Raw genomic sequence first — 21973 nt, 5'->3', positions numbered from 1 at the left:
GTACTTTAAAAGTTTATAGTCTACAAGATGTTTGAAATCACATGCTCACCTGGCAGCAGCTTCAGAGAGAAACTCAACATGCATGTCTCACTACTGGAAAAAAAAAGTCAGATGGATTGAAATGTCTTAACAAATCATTTTCGTCTGTTCAGCGAAACTATGATTCAAAAAGATTCTTAATGTAGTGTTTGAAGAACATTTCTCCATTTTCTGCTCAGTTTGAGGAACTCTTCATCCCGACAGCTTGACACCTTAAGGGCACTGTGTGAATAACTTAGATCTTTACAAGGATCTAGTCTTAACTCAAGGGGAAATTCTTAGAAAATGTCCTGATTCTAAGAGTGTTCTTAGAATTTTGAAACTAGAAGCAACTCTTATTACTTAGAAGGTTTCATGAATACGGCCCTAGTAGTCCCAAGAATACAGGGGTGTGGATTTAAATAAGGATTTCCTTTTTTTAAATTATATGGCCTACAACAACAATGCTACAATGTAAGGATGTTTGAACATGACACACTTAAAGGTGTTTCACATTTCACACAGCTCTTGTGGTCTTTGAGCCAGTAGATGGCAGCACAGGTTCAGTTTTGAATGTCGAATAAACACTCTTAGTAGAGAAACTTCAAAGCAATTTAGAGTGAAATATAATTCCTACATGGTGTTCAAGAGTTACTTTTACTGCACATTCTCCTGATTGGTTGCTTGATGGACTGATTGGGCATCAACACACTGCAGCACCATGAGACGGCACAAGCAGTTTGAATACAGTGAAGGGCTTTCACTTGAAGAAGGCTTTCTTCAGCTTCATGTGATACTAATCTACAGCACCACTGGTAACTACTGGTGTTGTACTTTATACTAATGAACATTTCTCTGCAGCCTTAATGTGGACACAGATCATTATGTGTTTAACTACAGCCTGCATTTTCAAATAGCAGTTAAGCTAAACATGTCCATCACTATAGGAAACAATACAAAATGTTTTACACAGAGGCACATGACTTTAATATTAGTTCTGCCTCTAACATCTTAAAAAATGACTCGTTTGTTTGAAGATGCAACCGCAACCATGAGGCAACCTGTGGGACAAGAGTGATGTAGCACAACTCAGAAATATAGCTACACATCTGTTCAACTTTTTCAGACTATCCTCGACATCTGCATGCTACCACATCGAGGTAACACTGAAGGAAACGGACGTGCATGCAAAGCTCAACTCGATAATACTGGCAGCATAAAGAACAAGACATTCCTCTGTGATTCAAAGAGCTCCTCACAGGCTGAAAACATCAAACTGTGTGAGGTTGCTGAATGAAACCTGCATGTCATCTATCTCATTGATACCAGTATAATTCTTATTTAAGCTCTGGCGCCACCCTTTCCATCACGCCTAGAATGTGTCCACATTTGATTTTTATATCCGTGTGCACATAAAAGCCTGAATCCAAAACACACGCAGCCCCTGAGGTGTTGAACATCTGTCACCTGTTGGAACAAAATGAATGTTTCAGCCTGATCAGAAATGCAAAAATGGAAAAATCAGCCAGCAGCGAAAAAACATTCAAATCCCAAATGTTGACTGATTATTACATTTTTGCAAGTCAACACCACCCTCACCTGTCATTCTCCCTGCTTAATATGGAGTCTTGGTTGTTCCTGCTGGTGGAGGGGGGGGTGAATTATTAGTTTTGAGAGTTGATGCAACTTCCTAAAGAGCCCAGAAGTCATTCTAATGTGCAGACTCTGTGTTGAGCAGGAGATTTTTTCCAGGAAAAGAAGTTGACGTTAGACTAGTGACAGCCTCACTTAGACAAAACCGTACTATCTCCTCAGGTTAACGTCAGTCGTGTGAAATAATCATTAAATACAGAAGTGAAGATATAATAGTGATTTTATATTCCTCTTCAATAAGTTCCTCGACCATCCTGCAGCTCTGGGGCAATACAGTGTGTTTAGTTTTATATTACATTAAAATACAGCGGCTACAAGAAGCATGTGCTCGTGATTTTCTGATGGCAACTTTGGGGTTTAATTAGAAGCAGAACTCTTGTGTTATTCAGCCGGCCGTGACTGTGCTGCGATAATATCCGCTCTTAACCCCCGACTCTCAAACACTCTCCTCGGGACGCTTCTCGTTAGATTGCCTGTGGCCAAGAAAAAGCCTCTGAAATGTTCCAGCATCCGGGAGGAGAAATGCTGGAGTGAGCTACTTGTTTGTACTTAATGCACAGGGAGAGAGGACGTGCAGAAATATACCTCATTGGTTCAAATGAAGAGGTCATTTCCTGTTCTTTTTCGTTGTAATGCTGAGAGGCCTGCAAGGTTGATGTTCTCTATCAAACATGAGGCTGTGCAAGACTCCAAAAAAATCTCTTTTAATCTCTCCTAAACAACTAACAGGAGAGCTGAGAGAGAACCTGGTTTAAGAGACGATTACTCCAGTCTGCTAACTTTAATGACTTGAGGTCATTTATCTGTACTCTTTATAAACACAGTAATGCTCTGTAACGCTGTCAGTCTTTGTTTCTCATGAAGCTCATTAATTCTCCTTCAGATAACAAGGCGTTGCATTTAGAGCTGTGGCAATCAATCATTCATAACAACATATTTTATCAAGCTAGATAACTTTCTGAGTAACATTTCTGTAAATAAATCACTAGTTCTTCTTTTTGTTATATTCCACTATTTAACTCAACATCCTTTATTATTATTTTTTTTTAATCAAACCAAACGAGCAACTGAAAGTCATTCATGTTGGAAAAATCGTAATTGCCATTTCATATCATTCTCTAAAACCCTTTTTTTTTTTTTAATGGAGAAAATAATCAGCACAATAGTCAGTAATGAAAACAAATGTGTTGACTGATCAACATGTGACATCATCATGAATAATAAACATCCCTGAGCGGCTAAACAGAAACTTGAGCTCAAAATAAACGGAGGAGAAAATGATAAGTTTTAGAGGGTGAGATGAAACACTAATGCATCGATGCAGTTTGGGGGCTTTTTTTATGCCTTTATTTAAGAGATAGGACAGAGAGAGAGAGAGAGAGAGAGAGAGAGAGAGAGAGAGAGAGAGAGAGAGAGGAATGACATGCAGGAAAGGAGACACTGGTTGGATTTGAACCCGGGCCGCCCGTTTGGAGTACTACAGCCTTCATTGTTGGGGTGTGCGCACTAGCCAATACGCCCCCCTGGTTTTCATTTTCTCGAGCCAATATAATGTTACAAAAGATGAACATGGTGAATCCAAGTTTAACACTTTAACACGTACATTTTCACCAACAACCAAACAAGCTTTCATTCTCTCTGTAAAGCATAATAAAAACCTTCCTCAGTGAGTTTGCTAATCTCATTTTTCGGAAGCCGTTGTGTTTCTTACCAAAGCGGCGCTCCGCTGCTGCAGGGTGATGATGGAGGACGAGGAAGTGGAAGTCTTCGCACCCTGGCAGCCTTTCTAACACATGGCTGCCCGCCTCGCTCTGAGCTGCAGAGTCAAGGTCAGCCGGCCTCTCGTGTCAAACTCCACATCCAGGCTGCTCTTCAGGGAGAGGAAGAGTTCACACAGATTTAATATGCAAGAATTACCGACGGGTGATATGATGAGATTTATATTCATTTAACCTACAGAGATGGTTAAAATCAAACGCAAGAACTCCTTAAAAAGAGATGAAAAAGGCACAAAGATGTCTAAAAAAAACCACTCACTTTAAGGTCTCTGTAGACGCTGTTTTTGGAGTTTTTGGTCATATCAAAGGTCCTCATCACCACACTGTGTATTTCCATTTTACCGTTCAGATTGAAAGCTCTAAAACTTCTACTCAATTCATCTTCTAGTAAATGGTACAAAGTGACGACCCTGAGCACCCTTCAAAGTGCTCAGGGGGAAAAGAGGAATTTGAACTGCTACAGTTCAAGAACGAAAAATAGTCCATCAGCTGATGAACAAGCTCCAAAACAACACCTTAATGGACCTTCTTGTGAGAGTTTCCTCCGCTTATTATTTCGTAGCATCAGCAGTATCAGGAAGAAGAAGATTTACCTTGACATGGAGGAGTCCGCTGAAGTCCAACATTTACCTGAACATTCAAGAAAGCATGTAGACAAATCCTTCACAGTTTAAAGTCAAGTGTAATTTGTGCCACATAAAAACATGTTTAATTTCAAATGAAACTGCTGTAGACAGAGTGCAGACAAAATCAAAAATCCATTGTAATTATTAAAAACATGTTTGTTGTTGTTTTTTTTGGGGGGGGGGGCAGCACATGACAGAATTGTGCTCACTGTTCTTAAAAAACCTTCAACTTTCATCTCTGGATGCTTTCAGGTTTAATGGCAAACCATTAGAGGTCTCCCTTTTAAAGCTGCAGGCACCCAAGTTCGACCTTTTCCCCATCTATTCTTTCTGAACGTTGTCTTTCATGAACTGAAAGTAGAAAAATAAAAGAGTGTCCTCTAGAAAAAGAAAAAGTCATCCCGTTCGTGTGCTGCTCTGCTCTTCATCAAACACTGTCAGCGGTACAGGAGTCCTGACCTCCAGCAGACCACTGCAGGCAGCGCACTCTGAACCTTCTGCACTAATCTGAGCTCAGACACTGACGACTTTGAGCTTCACCTGAGTGGTCTTGATCTCTGTGCCTCTGGAAAAAATAAAAAATAAAATAAAAAAAAGGAAAAGATGTTCAAAGTTGTCCCTGGTCAGCTCCAGAGGCAGATGTTGCTCATTGCCTGGCACGTTGAGCTGCTCTCTGCGGGGGAAAGGTAGATCTTCCCGCTGGGGCAGACGCACACCTCGTACACTTCCTCTTGCTGGGAGACCTGATGGGGCGACGCGGTGTAGACGCCCAGCGGGAGTCCGCCCAGCTGAATGGTGTTAGCGTCTAAAAGTATCTGGGAGGAAAGACAACATCGAGCAGGAAGTTATTAAGCCACGTTACCAGGGGAGCGCTGAAGTGATGGATTATCAAGTCAAACAGAAAGAATGCAGAGTGACAGCGGGAGAGAATTATAGCAGCTCTGATCTGGTGAGGTGAGATAAGCAGAGGAGGAAAAACTCAATCTCTATTAAATATTTGTATGTGGAACATTAAAGTTTCTAGGCCTGATATCATCACACCTCTACTGACGGAGATGTTTTTTGTTCTATCCATCATTTTGGTATCTCAACAAACTGCTCCAACTAAGTTTGTTACAAAATCAAAAATTCAGACATTCATATCTCCCTCAGGATGATTTCTAATTAGGGATGCATCAGATGTTGAACATTGGTATCGGCTGATATCAGCGCTGAGGTGGTCAGGGTCACCCTTGAATTCTGATTAGCCTCCCAATGGGGCCGCCCCAAAGTCCTAAGCTATGATTGGCTACATGCCTTTTCCAGAGGCGGGGCTTATGTTCAACTCAGCTGTTTTGTGGCACATTACCTTGTGTTAATACTTTCATTTGTGACCACATCTTCTTTGTGAGTCTTTAAAGGATGAAGCATGGAAGATTGATATTGTGTTACATAAACAAACACAGGAATGTAACATCTTTGAGATACTGTAATGCTCGTAGTTGAAGGAGGTATGATTAGTAGAAGCAGGACGGGTAACTGAATGATATTCTAAGCTAATGCTAGAGGCGATTTTAACTGCAGAGTAACTTGTAATCGGCCTCACCTCTCCCTCTGTGGACTCCAGCTGGAGGTCCTTTCGACTGCTGACCTTCAGCGGCCCTGTGGCAGCGCTCACTTCTACCCCTCGGGGAGCCTCCATGGTCAGGGTCCGCGTTGGAGACTCCAGCCTGAAGGAAAATGAACGAACACAGGCTCAGAGATTCAAGTGCATGAGCTTCAATTATTCCGGTCTACTTTCTGGGTCTTTGTTTTCCTATAATTCACAGCTGACAATATGCTGTTGCTGTTTAATTTTTCAAATGTTCTTTTGTAATTACCCCTTTAGGGATGGATGATGGATTTCAATCGCATTATCTTTTCATAACAAACCTGAGGCTTTTAAAAATGGAGTCAAAATGTCTTCAGAAAAAAAAAAAAGCAGCTCACTGCTTGACTCATGCTGCATAATTGTATCCTAGTAGTGAGTGTTAAACCAGAGACCTCTCCACCTGTGGCATACTAAAGCTGCTGTGTATTTTGAAGCGGCTTCTCTCATTATTCTAATCCAGCATGGCTCCTTAACAGCCCATAATTGTATCAGCTGATTTTGACCTTCAGCAACACGGAGGCTAATGCAATCTGCATTTTCCTCCTGCCGACTATTTGTTTACGCGGGGAGAGATAAGTGCCAGAGCCAATCAATGTGCGATTTGTTTTCATAACTCATAACTGTTTGGAAGACATTTCCTCCCCCCATCCCCCGCCAAATCTGTATTCAATGAATTTTAAACGGAGGACTTTAAGGCGGCGTCTTGAAATCGCTTAAATCTCCGTACCGTGCTGAAAGTGACACACGTTCCGGATTATGCGCTATTGATATAAAGACACACACACACACACACACATGAATTTCTTCTGCATTTGAATAAACCTCTAAATCAGCTTTTCAGTAGAAACAGTTTGGAGAGGATCTGTGAAATGTGCCTTTGACCTGTAGACATGTCTTCTTTCACTCCACACTTTTCTGTTTCATACTAACATCATAAACTCTTTAACAATAATAATAATGCATTTTATTTATAAGCTCTTTTAAAAACTCAAAGACACTTTACAATAGTTAAAACATAAAGAACAGCACAGTAAGGACAGACTAACGGACATCACAGCATTACAAACAAATCATAAAGATAACAACAATAAAGATAACAATGAAGGTAAACTATAGAAAACAGACATACATTAAAAGCTTGTTTGAAGAGGTGAGTTTTGATAAGTGATTTGAAAGTAGGAGAGTCGGTGCAGTAGAACAATGAACCAAATCATCTTTTTTTTAAATGTAACATATCTCTTAAGCACTATGACTATCTATTGCTGCTTCAAATTTAAAGTACATAGAAGTTACGGTCTCGTGTTTGAGGCTCTAAAAGCAGCAAAAGAGTTGCTTTACCCAAATACAAACTTCAACTGTGAAACTCGTTGTTAAATATCCGAAACGCATGAAGCACAAAATGCAACAGAAGTTGTATCGTCACCTTTTAAGGGTCGTTTTCAAGGTCAAGAAAGAACTTTGAGCATCATGGACGTGATTGTTCTTTACAGATCTCAGCGAAACATCATCTCTGTTTTTAAACCTGGGAGGGTAACGCGCTGCATCAAGAAGATGCAGATAAGCTGTAATGTTGCAATAAGACTGTACTACTGAGGACATGCTGCTACTCACGATAACTCACAGCTCCCATGAATCACTGCAGATCTGTTCAACACTTTTTGAGACAAGTCGTTTCTCCCGATTTCAAAATAATTCCGAAAAGCAGAACTCTTGTGTATTACCTCTCAGTCGCCTCCATGATACTAATTAAAGTACAGATGATTGCTGGCTGAGGCTTCATCTGTATGTCACAATTATGTGAATGCACCTATCAATGAATCATTTTGATTGGTCAAATGATTGCATGCTGATGTAAATGCACATTATCTTACTGAGATTCTGTAGGTCTTTTGCCATGTTTTCACTGTGCTCTCAAACTCTCCATGAAAAGCCCTCACCGCAGATAACCTGTGTGGCATTTGTAGCCACCTCAGCTGTTTATGACAGGCGCTCTCTCTCTCACTCTCTCTCTCTCTCGCTCTCCCTTTTCTGGGAAATCTGACCAGCTTTCCTCTCAGCGTGCAGGACGACCTTTAGATCCACAGAGAAAGGTCACAGTATCGCAAATGTGGACAGGACTGAATGTATCGAGGGGCCGGAGCTGAAGCTGTAGTGCATGAGGTCGCTTTAAATACTGCACGTCTTCTCAGTTAGCTGAGGGGATTCCGAAGGTGAAAGTCAAGTTTATTTTCTTTACACTAAGCTATCACATACAGTGTCTGAAAAAGCTTCACAGACCCTGTTTCCACCTCTCTACAGTTCTGAGATATGTAATGGATATAATGAGCCTCAGGAGATCTTCTGCTTAGGTTCACTTCACACTCCGATGTGCAGTTTTACACATTACATGAACGAGTCAATCGAGAATGCTGTGACCAAATGTCTTTTTACTTCAATTTATTGTTTCCTAGTTTTACTCTGTTTTATAAAAATGTATACACGTCATGTACACCGGATGAAAAACACTCTTCCAGCTGTGTAAACATAATTCACAGGCTAGTGTAGTAAGCAAGACCAAACTAACCGGGCTGTCTAGCATCAACTCTGGTAGCATCATATTATTTTTTACAGAGCCTGAACCTTGCTCAGTGATGGATGTTTTTCATTTATGATGAAAGACCTGAGAGCATTCACTTCCTCAGTGTCTGTGTACCGTGTCCTCTGCTGTCCAAACAATTCTCTAATGGAGAAAATAAGACCAACGACAGTACAGTAATAAACAAAAAACAAGTTTCTTTACTCTCAAAACTTGAGAGAAAACAAATACACTCTCCCTGCACTACATCTCAATCTCACCAAATTGGAGATAAAAAAAAAAGGTCTGAACAGAGCTAAGTTAGACCAAGAAGAAGAATAGTTCTGTTCTGCCTTTATCTTCTTAATGAACTTGTCACTCCAGTGTGCTTACTGCTGCAGAGACTTTCCCCAAAGCTGCTCACACAAACCAGAGAGGAGTATGTGGCTGGCTGCTCTGCAAACAGACTCTCTAGTAGCAGGAAGTTTGGGAGAAATTTAAATGACGAGCTGTTTTCTGATGTTGGGGCCGTCTGCAATGTAAGGAAGCATCGCAGCCTTCAGATCCCGTCTGGTCTGCCTGCGTCTCTTAATGTCAGACTCGTCTCACTTCACACTCCCATGTGCTTTTTAAGCAGTCGATTTATTTACAGTAAGCTAAAAACTGCAAATAGAAGTTTGTTCTCGGCTCAGTCGAGACTTTCTCTCGCGTTGATCAGACGTCAATCTACCGTTTGTCCTCCCTACATGTCAGGAGAGTTGACTCTAGGTGTAAACAAACTGGAAGACAGATGTATCAGAGACATTTTGAGAGGAATGACACTGAACCAGTTTTACCAAGAAGAATATGACAGGAAATTCTTACACTGCTTCCTTCCCTCGTCAGATGGATTTGGGACATCAGGAATCAGAGCACCATCCTCCAGAAAGAGACACAAGATGATCCTATTATGTAATGGACAGAAATATTTTCACATCCAGGCCTGCCATGTCTGGCTCGAAGCTGCTATGAGTGGGCAGCAAGCCGAGGAGTCAAAACATGAATCCTCAGAGCCAAATTTCCTGCAATTATCCGTTCTGATATCGGTCCTCAAACTCAGAGCCGGGGGGATGGGGGGGGGGGGGGGGGGGGGGGGGTGTTTTTGAGAGTGAAGCTGAACCTGGGAGGTCAGTGCCAGGTGAAGGAGCAGATCAGAGCCATACAAGAGTGATGTCTGAAGGTAATGAAGCTGCGAGCCGGAGAAGGACATGACAAACTGACAGGTGGCTCCTTCAGGACTATATCCACTTTATAACTGCTGCGCCCTTGTTTCAGAGCACATCAAGATCAAGGTTTCTGCTTCTCATAGATCCTCAGAACCAGTCACTATTCACAAACCGGCTTTTTATATATATATATATACACACACACACACACACACACACACACACACACACACACACACACACACACACACACACACACACACACACACACACACACACACACACACACACACACACACACACAGTTGACAAGGACAAGGGACCAAAGCATGAAACAAAGTAGAACAAAAGAAAACCTCACTGGGCTTTAAATCGATCAGGCTCCTTAACTGTAAACATTTTGCATCTTTATAGGATTGATAGGATACACATTCACTGAAGCAGTGGTCCCCTTCATTCTTCATTATTGTCCATGGAAATCTTGAGCGGCATCATGATGATGACAGAGACAGACTTGCGCATGACTGTACACACACAGGGTGCTCAAGGAAGGAGGAACAGGTGCTTCAAAAGGAAAGGCTGATCTGAGGTGGATTTCTTTGATTTGGTCTGTGCTCGTTTTCTTTCCTGAGATTACCGTGCTGGCCTGCAGAGAAATAAAAACGCATCGAAAAGAGAATCGTGTGTCCTGAAACGGGAAAGGCAGAGTGACATGGATGAGAGCCGAGCTGTCTCGGTGTCACCCAGAGAGCTTTACTAACAGGTGGAGAGAGGTTTGCAAAGAAGGCTCAACTTGTGCTCTTTCAGGGCGGTGCGAGGGGGGATTAAATGCATGATTAAAAAAGTCTCACAGCTACAGAAGAATAAACAATACATGACAGGGGCACTAGAATGTCTGCCTCATGGTTGTATCCAGTCAAATGACAGTTTATATTCCTCAGTATTTACCACAGAATGACAGTGGACATGTGGTCCACTGGCAGGGGGGAATTCAGTCTTTCATAATAGAAATATAGAAAAAAATGAATGACCCTAAAATTCAAAATATGGAAAAGATAGGCCAAGGATATTGTGTTCATGAGAGAGAGAGGCACACGCAACCTTGAGCTCTGATCATGTGATCAGCTTGTCCCTGAGTTCAAGTCGATGTTTGTGCCGCATGAGGAGGAAGTCTGTCTGGAGTTCCATGAGATATATTTAACAAAGAGCCAAATCATGGCTGGAGAAGGCTTTTGTTTGTTTTCCAGAAAGGCTCCCGTTAGACGTCTGTGTGAATGTATGTGAAGATAAGCAAATGAATGATGAGTTTTTGCATAAAGACATGTTCTGAGAGATCAGAGTGGCCTGATTTTGAACCAGCAGAATCCAATTATTTATCCTTAAGTCCTAGTGAATGTTTGTGCCAAATAAGCAGATATTCCCCCTGGGTGTTCTTGAACTATTGTTCTAAAAACTGACACACACACACTGAGGGACTTTGAGATGTACCCACAGACCACCCGGACACATTTTGCCTCCAGCCACATTTATAGCCAGCGGGGAGTCTAAAAATAATCGAGTCGGCTTCATAGCATGTTTTTTTTTTTATTGTTTTGAATCAGCTGTGAAAGTGATGGGACAGACTTGGTGATAACATCGATATGCCACGGTTTAAGAATCTCACTTTTAGTACGAGTCAAACTGTTCTGATACTGTCGCCATAATTATACAGTATGATCTCATTATATTAGATGATGAATTAGAGTTACACCTCCAATCAATCAACCAACAGGCTGTTCTGACTCTTAATTGAGCGTCTGTCTTTCTAATGAAAAAGAGCCTGAAGTGGTCAGAGAGTTTAAGGTGGAGGGGGAGTGAAAGTATTCAACCATAAGACAGAAAGCACTGTTGAATTATAGTTTAACATTTGCAGAGGAAAGCGAGGGGAATCAGTCTTTGGCCTGGTAACAACTGAGAGATATATTTGCTGGTAATAATTGGTCAAAAGAAGACTGTCTAACGGGTCACAAAGCAAAGAGTTCTGAGTTCTCCACTCCGACCCTCAGTGCTTTACTGCATGTCATTCATTACGCCCTCTTCCTGCTAATCGTTCAACATTGGTCTAGCTGAATGTAGTGAAGCATGATGGGTCAATTGTCAGGCTTTGAAATCTAGCCCACTGTCTGAAGTGTCATTCTCTTTGTTCCACCCATGCAGGATGTGTTTTCAGACCCTCTGAAAACCTATTTGTCTTCTTTACATAAGCACATAGGAAATTGGCTTTAGAAGCCGAGCAAAATGTGCTTTCCATTATTTTTTAAACCTTATCTTTAGATCTCATCTTAATAAAACAGTTATCTCGCTGTAAACAAAGAAACAACTGGCTTGAGATTAAAAAGTGTGTACTTCATTTGATCACAGCTGATTTCCACCTTCAAGTTCTCTCTCATGAGTCTGGGAGGACAATGATTCCAGTACAGTCTGATGTGTAAATAATAATAATAATAATAATAATAATAATACTCGATCAGTCAATCTCACCCTGAATCAGGCGGTACAGTTGTCCTGGTGCCTTCTGTTGAAACAGATGCTGTACTGCCCTCCTCATCTTTGGTAAAATTTTAAGCAATTAACAAAAATAAGGTTGATTACCTTCGTTACTCGAGATTACAGAGGCTGACTGTCACAAAAAATCATAAACGGGTGATCCTGAAAAATGATGGAAGAAAAGCCCCTCTGTAATGATTCTAACAATACAGTAAATAGTTCATTTTCAGACGTGTTGCTTTATAGAGTCAAATTATTGAATCCCTTGTCTAGCACAGCGTGAACCATACTTCGCTAGAATTTTGAGTTTGTGGATGAATGCTATCTTTTCCCTAAACCTGCAATTCCATAATCTAAATCACTGTCAGGGCTGAACATGTATAACTGAACAAAACGTTTTGAAAACCTTCAAGAACTTTTCACAAATCTTGATAGCAGAACTTTTTGTTTCAACTTCAGTTTGATGACATCACAATAACGATGTGGCGTACGTTATTCAGGCCAGCCATCCTGTGCTTGTGTTAAAGTAGAACTGAAGAAGAGAGAAAAGTCACAAGGCAGAAGCAGCTGCAGAAATAGGAAGCTTGTTTTCTTCGTCTAAAGCCCAATTAGTCCAAAAACACAGTTAAAAAAAATAAATAAAATAAAGAGTAAAACCAGTTTATACAGGTTTATGTTATAAACAGCCCACATGATTCACTTTTTTACTTTCTGCCTTTTTAATCACGCTGCATAATTAATATTAAAACTCTTTGATGTGTTGGCGTTTGGAAAATAAATTTGCTTTGGAATAAAGGAACTTTCATTTCAAGTTCTGACAGCACGCTTGTTCGGAAATATTTCAGTTATTTTACTTTGAAGGAATTTCATGCAATTTTACCGTATTTTGAAGGAGCCTGAAAAAATTGTGGATTTGTGAACATGCGTAACATTTTAATTAAAGCCCTCAAACAGATGTTGTACACACAGAATCAAACTTTGACGGTCTGTTAATACGATGTTTTTCATCAAATAGAGGAACGTCTGAATCCTACTGAAGCCAGCGTCATGTTGGAGAATGTGTGTCTTTACTGTCTCCTGTTTGTCTTGTTAAGAGTGTGCACTCACTGCAGATGGTCACCCGTGAGCTGTGCCTGTGAGTGTGTGTGTGTGTGTGTGTGTGTGTGTGTGTGTGTGTGTGCATGTGGACGTGTGCTTGCTGTAAAGAGAGTCTCATCAGTATTCCTCTCACTCTGGAGGAATTAGATGCCAGAACACTGTTTTTTTTTTTTGTGCCAACTTTGATCCCAGCGCTCCCTTCAGGACCAGTAAGGTGGACGACAAACCGAACCCGTTATCGCTCGTTAATGGAGCAGCCTCGAGCTCAGAGCGTTGAAGAGCGTATTCACGGAAGTGTGTGAGTCTAATAAGCGTCTACAAATCACCCACTTTCTGCATACTCTTCTCTGTGCTTTAATCAATCCCTGACTGCTTCACTAACACATGAGTTCCCCCCTCGGCTGTGAAATTAATATAACGGTCAAATCTTGTTTTAAATCTGTGGGCTAACGAGCTAACTAGTAGATGCTTGAGTATAAAGGAGAGTGCTCAGGAGTGATGATACTGGTGAATAATGGTCCCTGCCATGTGTTTTTTTCCCCATTCAGCTCAGGCATCGACTTTTGAAATGCAGCGGCACATTTATCATCATCATTGAAATGATCTTCATCTTAATTGAACAGGATATTAACATGTTACATTAAGCTTTAATGCAATTCTGTAAAGTCGATAAATATGAACTTACTTCAGGTCCTCAGAGGCCCTCGCCTGGATCAGAGGAGTCTCGACTGAATGTCCAAACACGGCACCTTCTGAGCCTAGCAAAAGAAAAACAATAATTTAATTCACCACCGAGGATGTTTTATAGTAAAGCTCTGCATCAACTTTAATACTTTCATTGACTGAAACGTGTCTATAGAACCGTTTAAAAAGCTGTCAATCAAACCCTTCTAATGGCCAGTAAACAAAGACGGACATCTTTTCTATCTTCGGAAAAGTTCAATTCAAATCACAGTAAGTTATGACAGATATCTGATTTGAACATGAACGCAAACTCAGTCACTACTTTGTCACTCTTTGTAGTTTATTATTATCCGTTGACTCTTTTTTAAGTCCCGCCTTGAATTGTATTTAATTTTTACATGTTGGCACTTGAGCCCTCTGGTCCTGAAGAGGCTGTTTCTCTCAGGTTTTCTTTATTGATTTCTTTATTCTTATAAGTGTTATAAACTCTAGTATATTGTTTTTTTTTAAAGCATTGAACAACCCTCCAGCTGCTGCTGTTTTGAAATGTGCTTCATAAATGAATGGGACTTGACTTGACACAGAAGAATTTGAATTCTCACATTAGACGCAGAGAAGTGCAGCATGACGTGATGTCATTTAATTATAACTATGAAGTCATCTGTACTTCCAGGATACTTGAATCGTGTAATGTTTCGGGGGGGGGGGGGGGGTCCTTCATCAGCATTGTAGGCACAAAGAGAAATCTGTTCTATTAGTTTATCTTGCTTTTATGAGGCATGCAGCTTAACTCTACTTTACCTGTTTTTCATGACATCATAAAACATGCTTTACTATGGTTGCGCAATTAAACCATGTTTGTCTCTTTGTTCTGTCAAATTGTGTTCCATTTGAGGTCCAAACTACACCAGTTTTCACGCAGATAGATGATGATGGATGGCTTTTAAGTTCTTCCTCTAATATTAGAATATTTTTAAAAGACAGTACAGCACACTGTACCTGTGACGGTGAACTTTTCAGTTGTCATAATGACCTCCTCCTCATCTGCAGTGAACAGCAGTTTGTCTCCACCTTTACTCCATACCTCCAGCCTCTGACACTGAGCCTCCACAGCTTCAGGTCCTGCAGAGAGAGAGAGTGAAAGAGAGAGAGACGTCCAGGTAAGAGCTTTTTTGTTTCATCAAATGAAATCTAAAAACACTGCAGATTGCACTCAAGCACAGCACTAGAAATTCAATTGAAAGTCTTTTACTTGGTATTTGTATTTGTTTGCTTTCCAGGAAGAAACATGCATAACAGTTGGAAAATTAGAAGCATTAACAGAAGACATTTTTATCCAAAATGCTTCCTTTGTCTGCAGGCCGGACAATAATGCTCTTTTGGAAGACGATGCTGTCAATTAAAAGGTAGCCTTATGTGTTCCTTGAGTCTTAACTGAGCTTTTTGAAACAAAGTTTAGGCATGAAAGGCTATTAGCAATGTGAAAAACTGTGCAGAGTGCTTCCTCTGCAAATGAAAGGCGCCCTGACGAAGCTTTGCTTTTACAATGGATGGAGACAAATCAGTAATGTGTTCCGCTTGTGAGGAATATTAATTCCGGTTCTCCAGACTTTGGTGTTTTTCCAGATGTGCATGCAGAAACTTTTTTTTTTCTCTCTCTTCTCTTCTAGCTTTCATTAATCCACGGGCTGCTGGGGAATTTAATTATTCTCGCCAAGTTTCATCTCATTTCAGACAAAAACGCACTTTCTACAAAAGCAGGCACTAATTTTCCGTGGAAGGTCAAGCGCGACCAAAGCGTGTCATATCAGCAGTCTTTTCAAATCAGCATCAACTCTCAACTTATGTTGGCTAAGATCAATAGCTATTAATGTTAATAAGCAGGTCATTTGCCTTCCAGTGATCATTAATCATGTAAATGACTTTGGTAATTTGGGCTGACTGATGGTTGAACTTGATGATAATAAGAAGAATCCATTGTCCTTTTCAATAAGTGCAGCAAAGGTTAGTGTCTGCAAGAAACTGCAGAGTTGAAGGCACAAAGAGGTTCAGAGAGAATTTCCAGATGAATCATCGCTCGTCTTATCTTGATTACAGTCATTAATAAAATAGACAGATCATGCCATTAACAGTCAGCGACAGCTTCATTTAAGATCACTTTTTAACTAGCTGTACTTTAAAGAGCATAATGTACATTAACATATAATCCTGAGTTTCTTTAGACACTCAGGGACACAGGTAACACATCAAGAGCTGTAAGACTCGAAGCCAAAAAAGTGCAGTTCCTTGAGTGGCCACCGGAGGCTTGCCTCAGATGCGAGTCAATCTGTTACATTTTTAAACACACAGTATGTAAAGTCTGCCACAAGGGAGCTCTCCTAACAAGGTCACTGTTACAGTTCATGTTATTACATTTATTTGTAAGCACCTTTCTGGACACACAAGGACGCTGATGTTGTTCTGTTCGCATATGACGCTGAGGAGCAAAAAACATTTCCATGGGAAACAGCGAGCTCCACCGATCAGAAACATGGCTGTGACACTCTATGATTGTGGGGAGTGTAGTTCTTTTCCTTGATATCGTGAATACACTTGTTTTTCTTAAAACCAGGTTGATATCATGTGAACTTGTTTCTCCTACAGGAGAATAAACCAAAGTTTTACACTCAGGTAGCTCATGGTAAGTCTGCCTTGGATGGTAATGACATTGTGGCTAATAATCAAATCCACTATGAAGAAAATGAATGGGAGTTTTGCTTCCAGAACCACACTGTTTAGCCCTAATAGCAGGTGTGTGTTCCTATTTTAACAATGACTGGCTCAATCAGTGTTCTTGGTTCTTGTTCACTGGTTTATTGTAGTAGGCAGTGCGTAGGAGTCTGGGGTTTTCATTTCGCTTTCCCCCACGCAGAAGAAGTCTTTCAAACAGCATCAAACAAATGTGTGTTGTCACAGTGGCTATGTCCACTCACTAACTACAGGTCATTGTTAAACTAACTTCAGACAACGATCTCCCAGGAGAATGGCAACCTTCTCGTGAAATGGCAACAGAGACAATCAGAGACTTACCCACTGTGAGCTGACCGGTCAGCTGGCCTTGTTCGTTTCTGACGTTCAGCGTTACATTCTTCTCTGACTGTAAGACCAGCATGCTGTCCTAGGGGGAAGTATGAATTGGGAAGGCGAGAGACGAGAAGAGAAAGAAAGAAAGTAGAAAAATAATTGTGTTATATTAGAATTGTTTTTCTTTCCATAGGTAGGAGATTGAGTCTTGCGTAAGCAAATTATTTTTCGTTATCGTTGAGATCGGGGAGCTGGTTGGTAACGCCAGTAAAAATGAAAGGTGTATCAATCCTGAATCATCCCTAGAAACCACATAAAGAGGGGCTGTTTGGAGAAGATCTCTGGCTAACCAACAACTTTGACTTTTCTTGGAAGTCGTGTCGCAGCTGTAACAAGATATCAACACAACAATGACCGATTTTCCCTCATATGGCTGACACAGGCAAACCTGGCTGCAAACTATTGCTTCTTTATAAATCTATCATGTGGTGCAACATCGACATATATTTGGAATTAATATATAATCTTCTAGCTGCGAATGCTCCTCGATGTAACCTCTCTTACATTACACAGATGATTGAATCATTCATTGTCAATTTCACATTTTTATTAGAGCAGCTATACGCGGGTCATTAGTTCCATATGCTCTAAACTAACTGCAAACCCCGCTGTGTGTCTTTAGTGGAGGTGGTGTTCTTCATTTTGCTCTTTAGTTCATCACAGAAGTGACTCACTAATTAAATCCACTGACATATTGAATTTGGATTCCTTTTTTTCGTATTAAATCTGTTCGCATTCAGTCATAGGAGTCGTATTCAAGCTGGTGTTTTCTAGGTGTGATGAACTTGCTCTCCTTAAAAAAAAACTAGGGATAACATGGTAGCAGATCATCCGAAGTGTGTGCAGTGTGTATCTTTATGGAGGTCATTCGGTTCATTTTGATTCCCCTGCTTGCTCTCTCTAGCTCATCCTGAACAAAAGTTCTCCAGGAAGTACTGCGTCGCGGAGAAAATCCGAGTTCTTGATTTGAAGTCTACTTTAAAGAGTTTAAAGGTCTTGAACCGTTTCCTGAGGGGGGCCGTGACTGAGATGCTGTTGCTCTCCTCAACACTTCTTTGGGATCACATGAAAGACTTTTTAGTCGACGCGCCTGTTGAGGAAGGTCAAGTGCGGATCAGAGCGAATGAACATAAATGGAGCCTCTTGTTGAAGGTGCACTGGGCCCCGTCAGACTGAGAAATTACCATGGCTGCTGTAAGGCAGAGGATGCTTCCCTGCATACAATGAATAACATCAGAGCCCATACGCAGGAGCACGGCCCGCCGCTCCGATGAAATAGCTGAAGACAAAGCTAACTCGTCACTGTACTGTCGTCCTGAGAGCAAAATGAAATGCAGACCTTAAAGTGGAGGAGAAGAAGGGCACTGCTCTGGGTTTAAACTATAATCCCACACACATATTTGCATACATACATACACATTTTCAATTATATTTGATTGTTCTGCCAGCAGCTCATTTTAATACTGAGCTAAACAAGAAAATATAATGACAAAAAAACATGTCACAAGTTGAAAATGTATGCCTATTATGTCTTAATTTTCTCATTTTAAAATCAAATCCTGCAGGCAAGCTTTCCACGCGCAGGGTACCGGCTGTTTTGGGACATGTTTGAAGGAATATTTAATAGTTTTCATATTAAAAAGGGCCTCTTTATTTCAGTTTAATACTGTTAGCTAAATTAAATTGGCTCCAGAGAACTGGGGTTTGACGGATGTTCAGATCTCTGAGGCAATGCTGCTGCTGCTGATCCAAAAAGCTTTCATTTAAAATTGTGAGAATGAAACAAGTGAATGGCTTCGGTTGCATCAGCAGACTGGAATTCAGATCAGCGCTGGCGCTAACAATGATCTTTGCCGTGCGTCACTAATGCAAGTGGGTGAGACTGAGTGAGAAGTTTCACCCCAATAAAGATACACCTGCAACTGATGCTATTAATAGCTCAGTCAGGGTCCCCGGAGATAATAACCAGAGCCAGTCTGAACAGCAGAGATTTAATTTTTGATTTTTTTTTTTTTTAAACGATCTGGGCACTGTGTTGCCTCATACAGCGATGTGCGTCAGAATTAGACGGAGTTCAAATGAAAGAAAAGACGCGTTTTAACTTGATTTCAAAGCGAAGAGAAAAAAAAACGTTTATAAGATTACCACAAGGGGAAACAGTCACTTTGCCATGAAACCTCTTAATAAAGCTTACTCACACTAATTCAACTTGGTGTTTCACCCTCCCTGGGTGATGTGTTTTAAGGGAGGGTGATGTGTGTTTTATTTTTTTTAAATAAAGGCAGCAGATGTGCAGAAACAGTCGAGTTGTCACATTGCAGTCCACAGATATCCAGTCCCCTTTGTTTGTAGATTTGGAGACCTAGATGGTGTAACTAAAGCTGTTTGGACGTCTCTGGCCTCCTGCCTCGTTTTACGTCCTCGCACTGTTTGCATCGGTTGTTCTAAACCATGTGCCATCGGATCAAAGGCTGCAGGCTGCAGGCCAAACAGACGAGTTACTGATTCCTTTTTCAGTTGAGTTAAATCAGCTCCTGCAGTTCTTCACATAAATAAAACACTTGTGTCTCTGCAGTTTATGATTGATATTAAAAGGAAGAAGTTCATTTAGAAAACAGTGAAAACAACTCATCAGAGTATGATCCTCTAAAAACACAATAACCCATTCTAACTTAATTTGATCTCTGTTGTCCCTCAGAGACAAAGAACATTATTACACGATGTAGGGAAATAAACAGGAAGGATTGAATCCAATTACTTAAATATAAACTTTCTCCTTTGTGCTTTCCATTTAAAGATTCTGTGAAATAATAAAAATATATTTTAATAAACTCTTGACTTGAATAGCAGCATGGATTTTCAGACTTATACATGTAGTGACTTGGGCTAAAACATAGTCAGATAAAACCTTTCATGACAGTTTAAATAAGGAAACAAGTACAAAAAAAAAAATCTTTGAACAAACATTATTTGATCCACCCTGTTTGAAGTTCCTGTGTGAGGGACAAAGAACAATATGTCTACTGAAGAACTTCAAATTTCACTTGCCAGAAAAAAGAAACTTCATAATTTCAAGTAAACACAGACATTTCCAGACTTATTTCCCATTCCTGAAATATCCACTGTATTGTGACTTTCACAGCTTGAGGTGTAGGCTTTGTGAGGCATCATATGCTTGGACATTCAAGTGTTAAGTGGATTTTAAACACTTGATGTTAAGGTTGTCCTCTTTTATGTCATAACAGAAGGTGTGCGCTGACACTGAGCTACCTGTGTGAGCTAACAGGTGGAGGAATGGATGTATAGATAGAAAGACATGCAGGGGAAGCCTGCAGGGTGAAGAAAATAATATACAGAATATCCATCTATCAATCTTCCTGTCGAGGTGAGACAGACATCTCAGCACAGCTATAACTGAGAGCTTCTGCAAAAAGAGGCCAACATTAGTAACACATATTAAATCGATGGTAGTATTGAGTGTCTGTAGTCTCATGTACACTTGACCCTTAAAGCAGCAGCGCCATTCAAGGCCCCAGTGTGAAAGCAACAATGGCACTCTAATTTTCTAAGAGTTGGAAATCATTACTGTACTGTACTGTGCAAACTGATGCCGAATCAGAAGTTTTAGAGAGGAAGCTGTGAGCGCCCGGGCTCAAACACAGCAGGCGCACAGCAGGCAGGAAATGTGACGCATCAGCATGAACACTCCTGCCTGCTTTTTGCAATCACACTGAGGAAAATAAAGGGACATATAACCCAGTGTAAATACTCTGTATAATACATGGTATTACATGAGGCCTCAGTGTTTCAACATGATACTTTGATGGGTAAGGGTGGGATTAGCAGAGTGACTCAGATACAAAACTAAACAACAAGATACTTGGCCCAAGAAAACTATAATATCATGATACAGAGACTCTGCAACAATTGATATATTGCAACATCATCTGCCATTTCTAAAGACATTATAGGCTAAATTGTTAGCATCTGTAGTCCATTTGCATATCTAGTCAATAGTAGCAACAGGTGCCTGCTGAAGTCTGTGCTGAGTCGGTCGGATCAGTAACATTGTGAGCTTTGAAACCAAAACAAGCTGAAAGACACTAAATTCCTACAAAGTTGAAAGAAACAGAAAAGCTGGATGATAATCCTCCAACAGTTCGACACAACTCTGAAGCCGATCAAATACATTTTTAGATGAGGCCAGCTTCAAGAGGCAATAGAGTCAATACTGCTGTCGAGTAATATTTTAGCCTTTTTGTTCTCAATTATTTTTTAGCTGGGCAGATATCCCAATGAGTGTAAACTGTATTTTCAAACTTAGCAGCTCTCCTGTCACAACACAATACAGAGAGTGCTGATTTAAGGGGCCACTTGGACTCTAATTTACTGCCAGCTACCAGAGCTCCTGCCAAAACCACTGAGGGAGCTATTTCCACTTGGTATTCACAGATTACAGCTTCAGTCATTGATGAGGTTTCAAAGTGCTGATTGATCAAAAGGAAGTGAAACTAAAGCTACTTTGAATCCGGCGCTGACAGCAGCTTGGATTCAGCAAACATATAAAAGAGAGAAATCATGCTATATTTAACTTTAAGATACCTGGGGTGCACTACTGAGGTCATTGCTGTTTGTGGTAATGGCTTATTGATCAATGGTGGTTATCTGACTGAGGAACAGCACGGTGCACTGTGCTGTACACTCATTGGATAACCGTAATCCCCCTCGCTCTTGCAGTGCTTGACATATTTCCTCAGGTGAGAAATATCGAGTGACCCACAGAGATTTTTGTCCTGCAAATATCTCTGGTGCGGGTAGATAAGGGGGCCGGTGCACAGCACGTCTGTAAAACAAGACAATAAAAATGTCTGCAGGTAGTATTGCACCGGGGAATGAAATATTGGCTTTGTTTAGTGTTGGGCTTGGGTGTCAGCTATGGCCTTGAGGTGTTTTCTAATGCTAAGCGCACAGCTGTTTTATTCAAATCACCACTTAGCTCAGAGTTGGACATCAAAGTCGAAGAGTGGGCTATTCCGAGTTGTTTCTCGATCCTCTGTGGCGAATTGTACCCCACTTCC

At 40.7% G+C, this 21973-nt stretch overlaps 1 protein-coding gene across 1 annotated transcript in view; it reads right to left on the bottom strand.

Moving 5' to 3' along the window:
• Positions 1-2553: 2553 nt before the first annotated feature.
• The window catches only part of LOC109993396 (zeta-sarcoglycan-like), a 33636-nt gene continuing 14216 nt past the window's right edge, over positions 2554-21973 (bottom strand). Inside the window, exons 4-8 of the mRNA XM_020646350.3 lie at positions 16842-16929; positions 14772-14894; positions 13774-13846; positions 5661-5784; positions 2554-4890 (exon numbers count right to left, since the gene is read on the bottom strand). Of these exons, the coding sequence (XP_020502006.2) occupies positions 4699-4890; positions 5661-5784; positions 13774-13846; positions 14772-14894; positions 16842-16929 (600 nt within the window). The 3' untranslated portion in view covers positions 2554-4698. The remainder of the gene's footprint in view (positions 4891-5660; positions 5785-13773; positions 13847-14771; positions 14895-16841; positions 16930-21973) is intronic.

The sequence above is a fragment of the Labrus bergylta genome, chromosome 22 (genome assembly GCF_963930695.1).
Source record: "Labrus bergylta chromosome 22, fLabBer1.1, whole genome shotgun sequence".
NCBI classification, from domain to species: Eukaryota; Metazoa; Chordata; class Actinopteri; order Labriformes; family Labridae; genus Labrus; species Labrus bergylta.
This window is presented reverse-complemented; position numbering and strand designations above follow the sequence as displayed.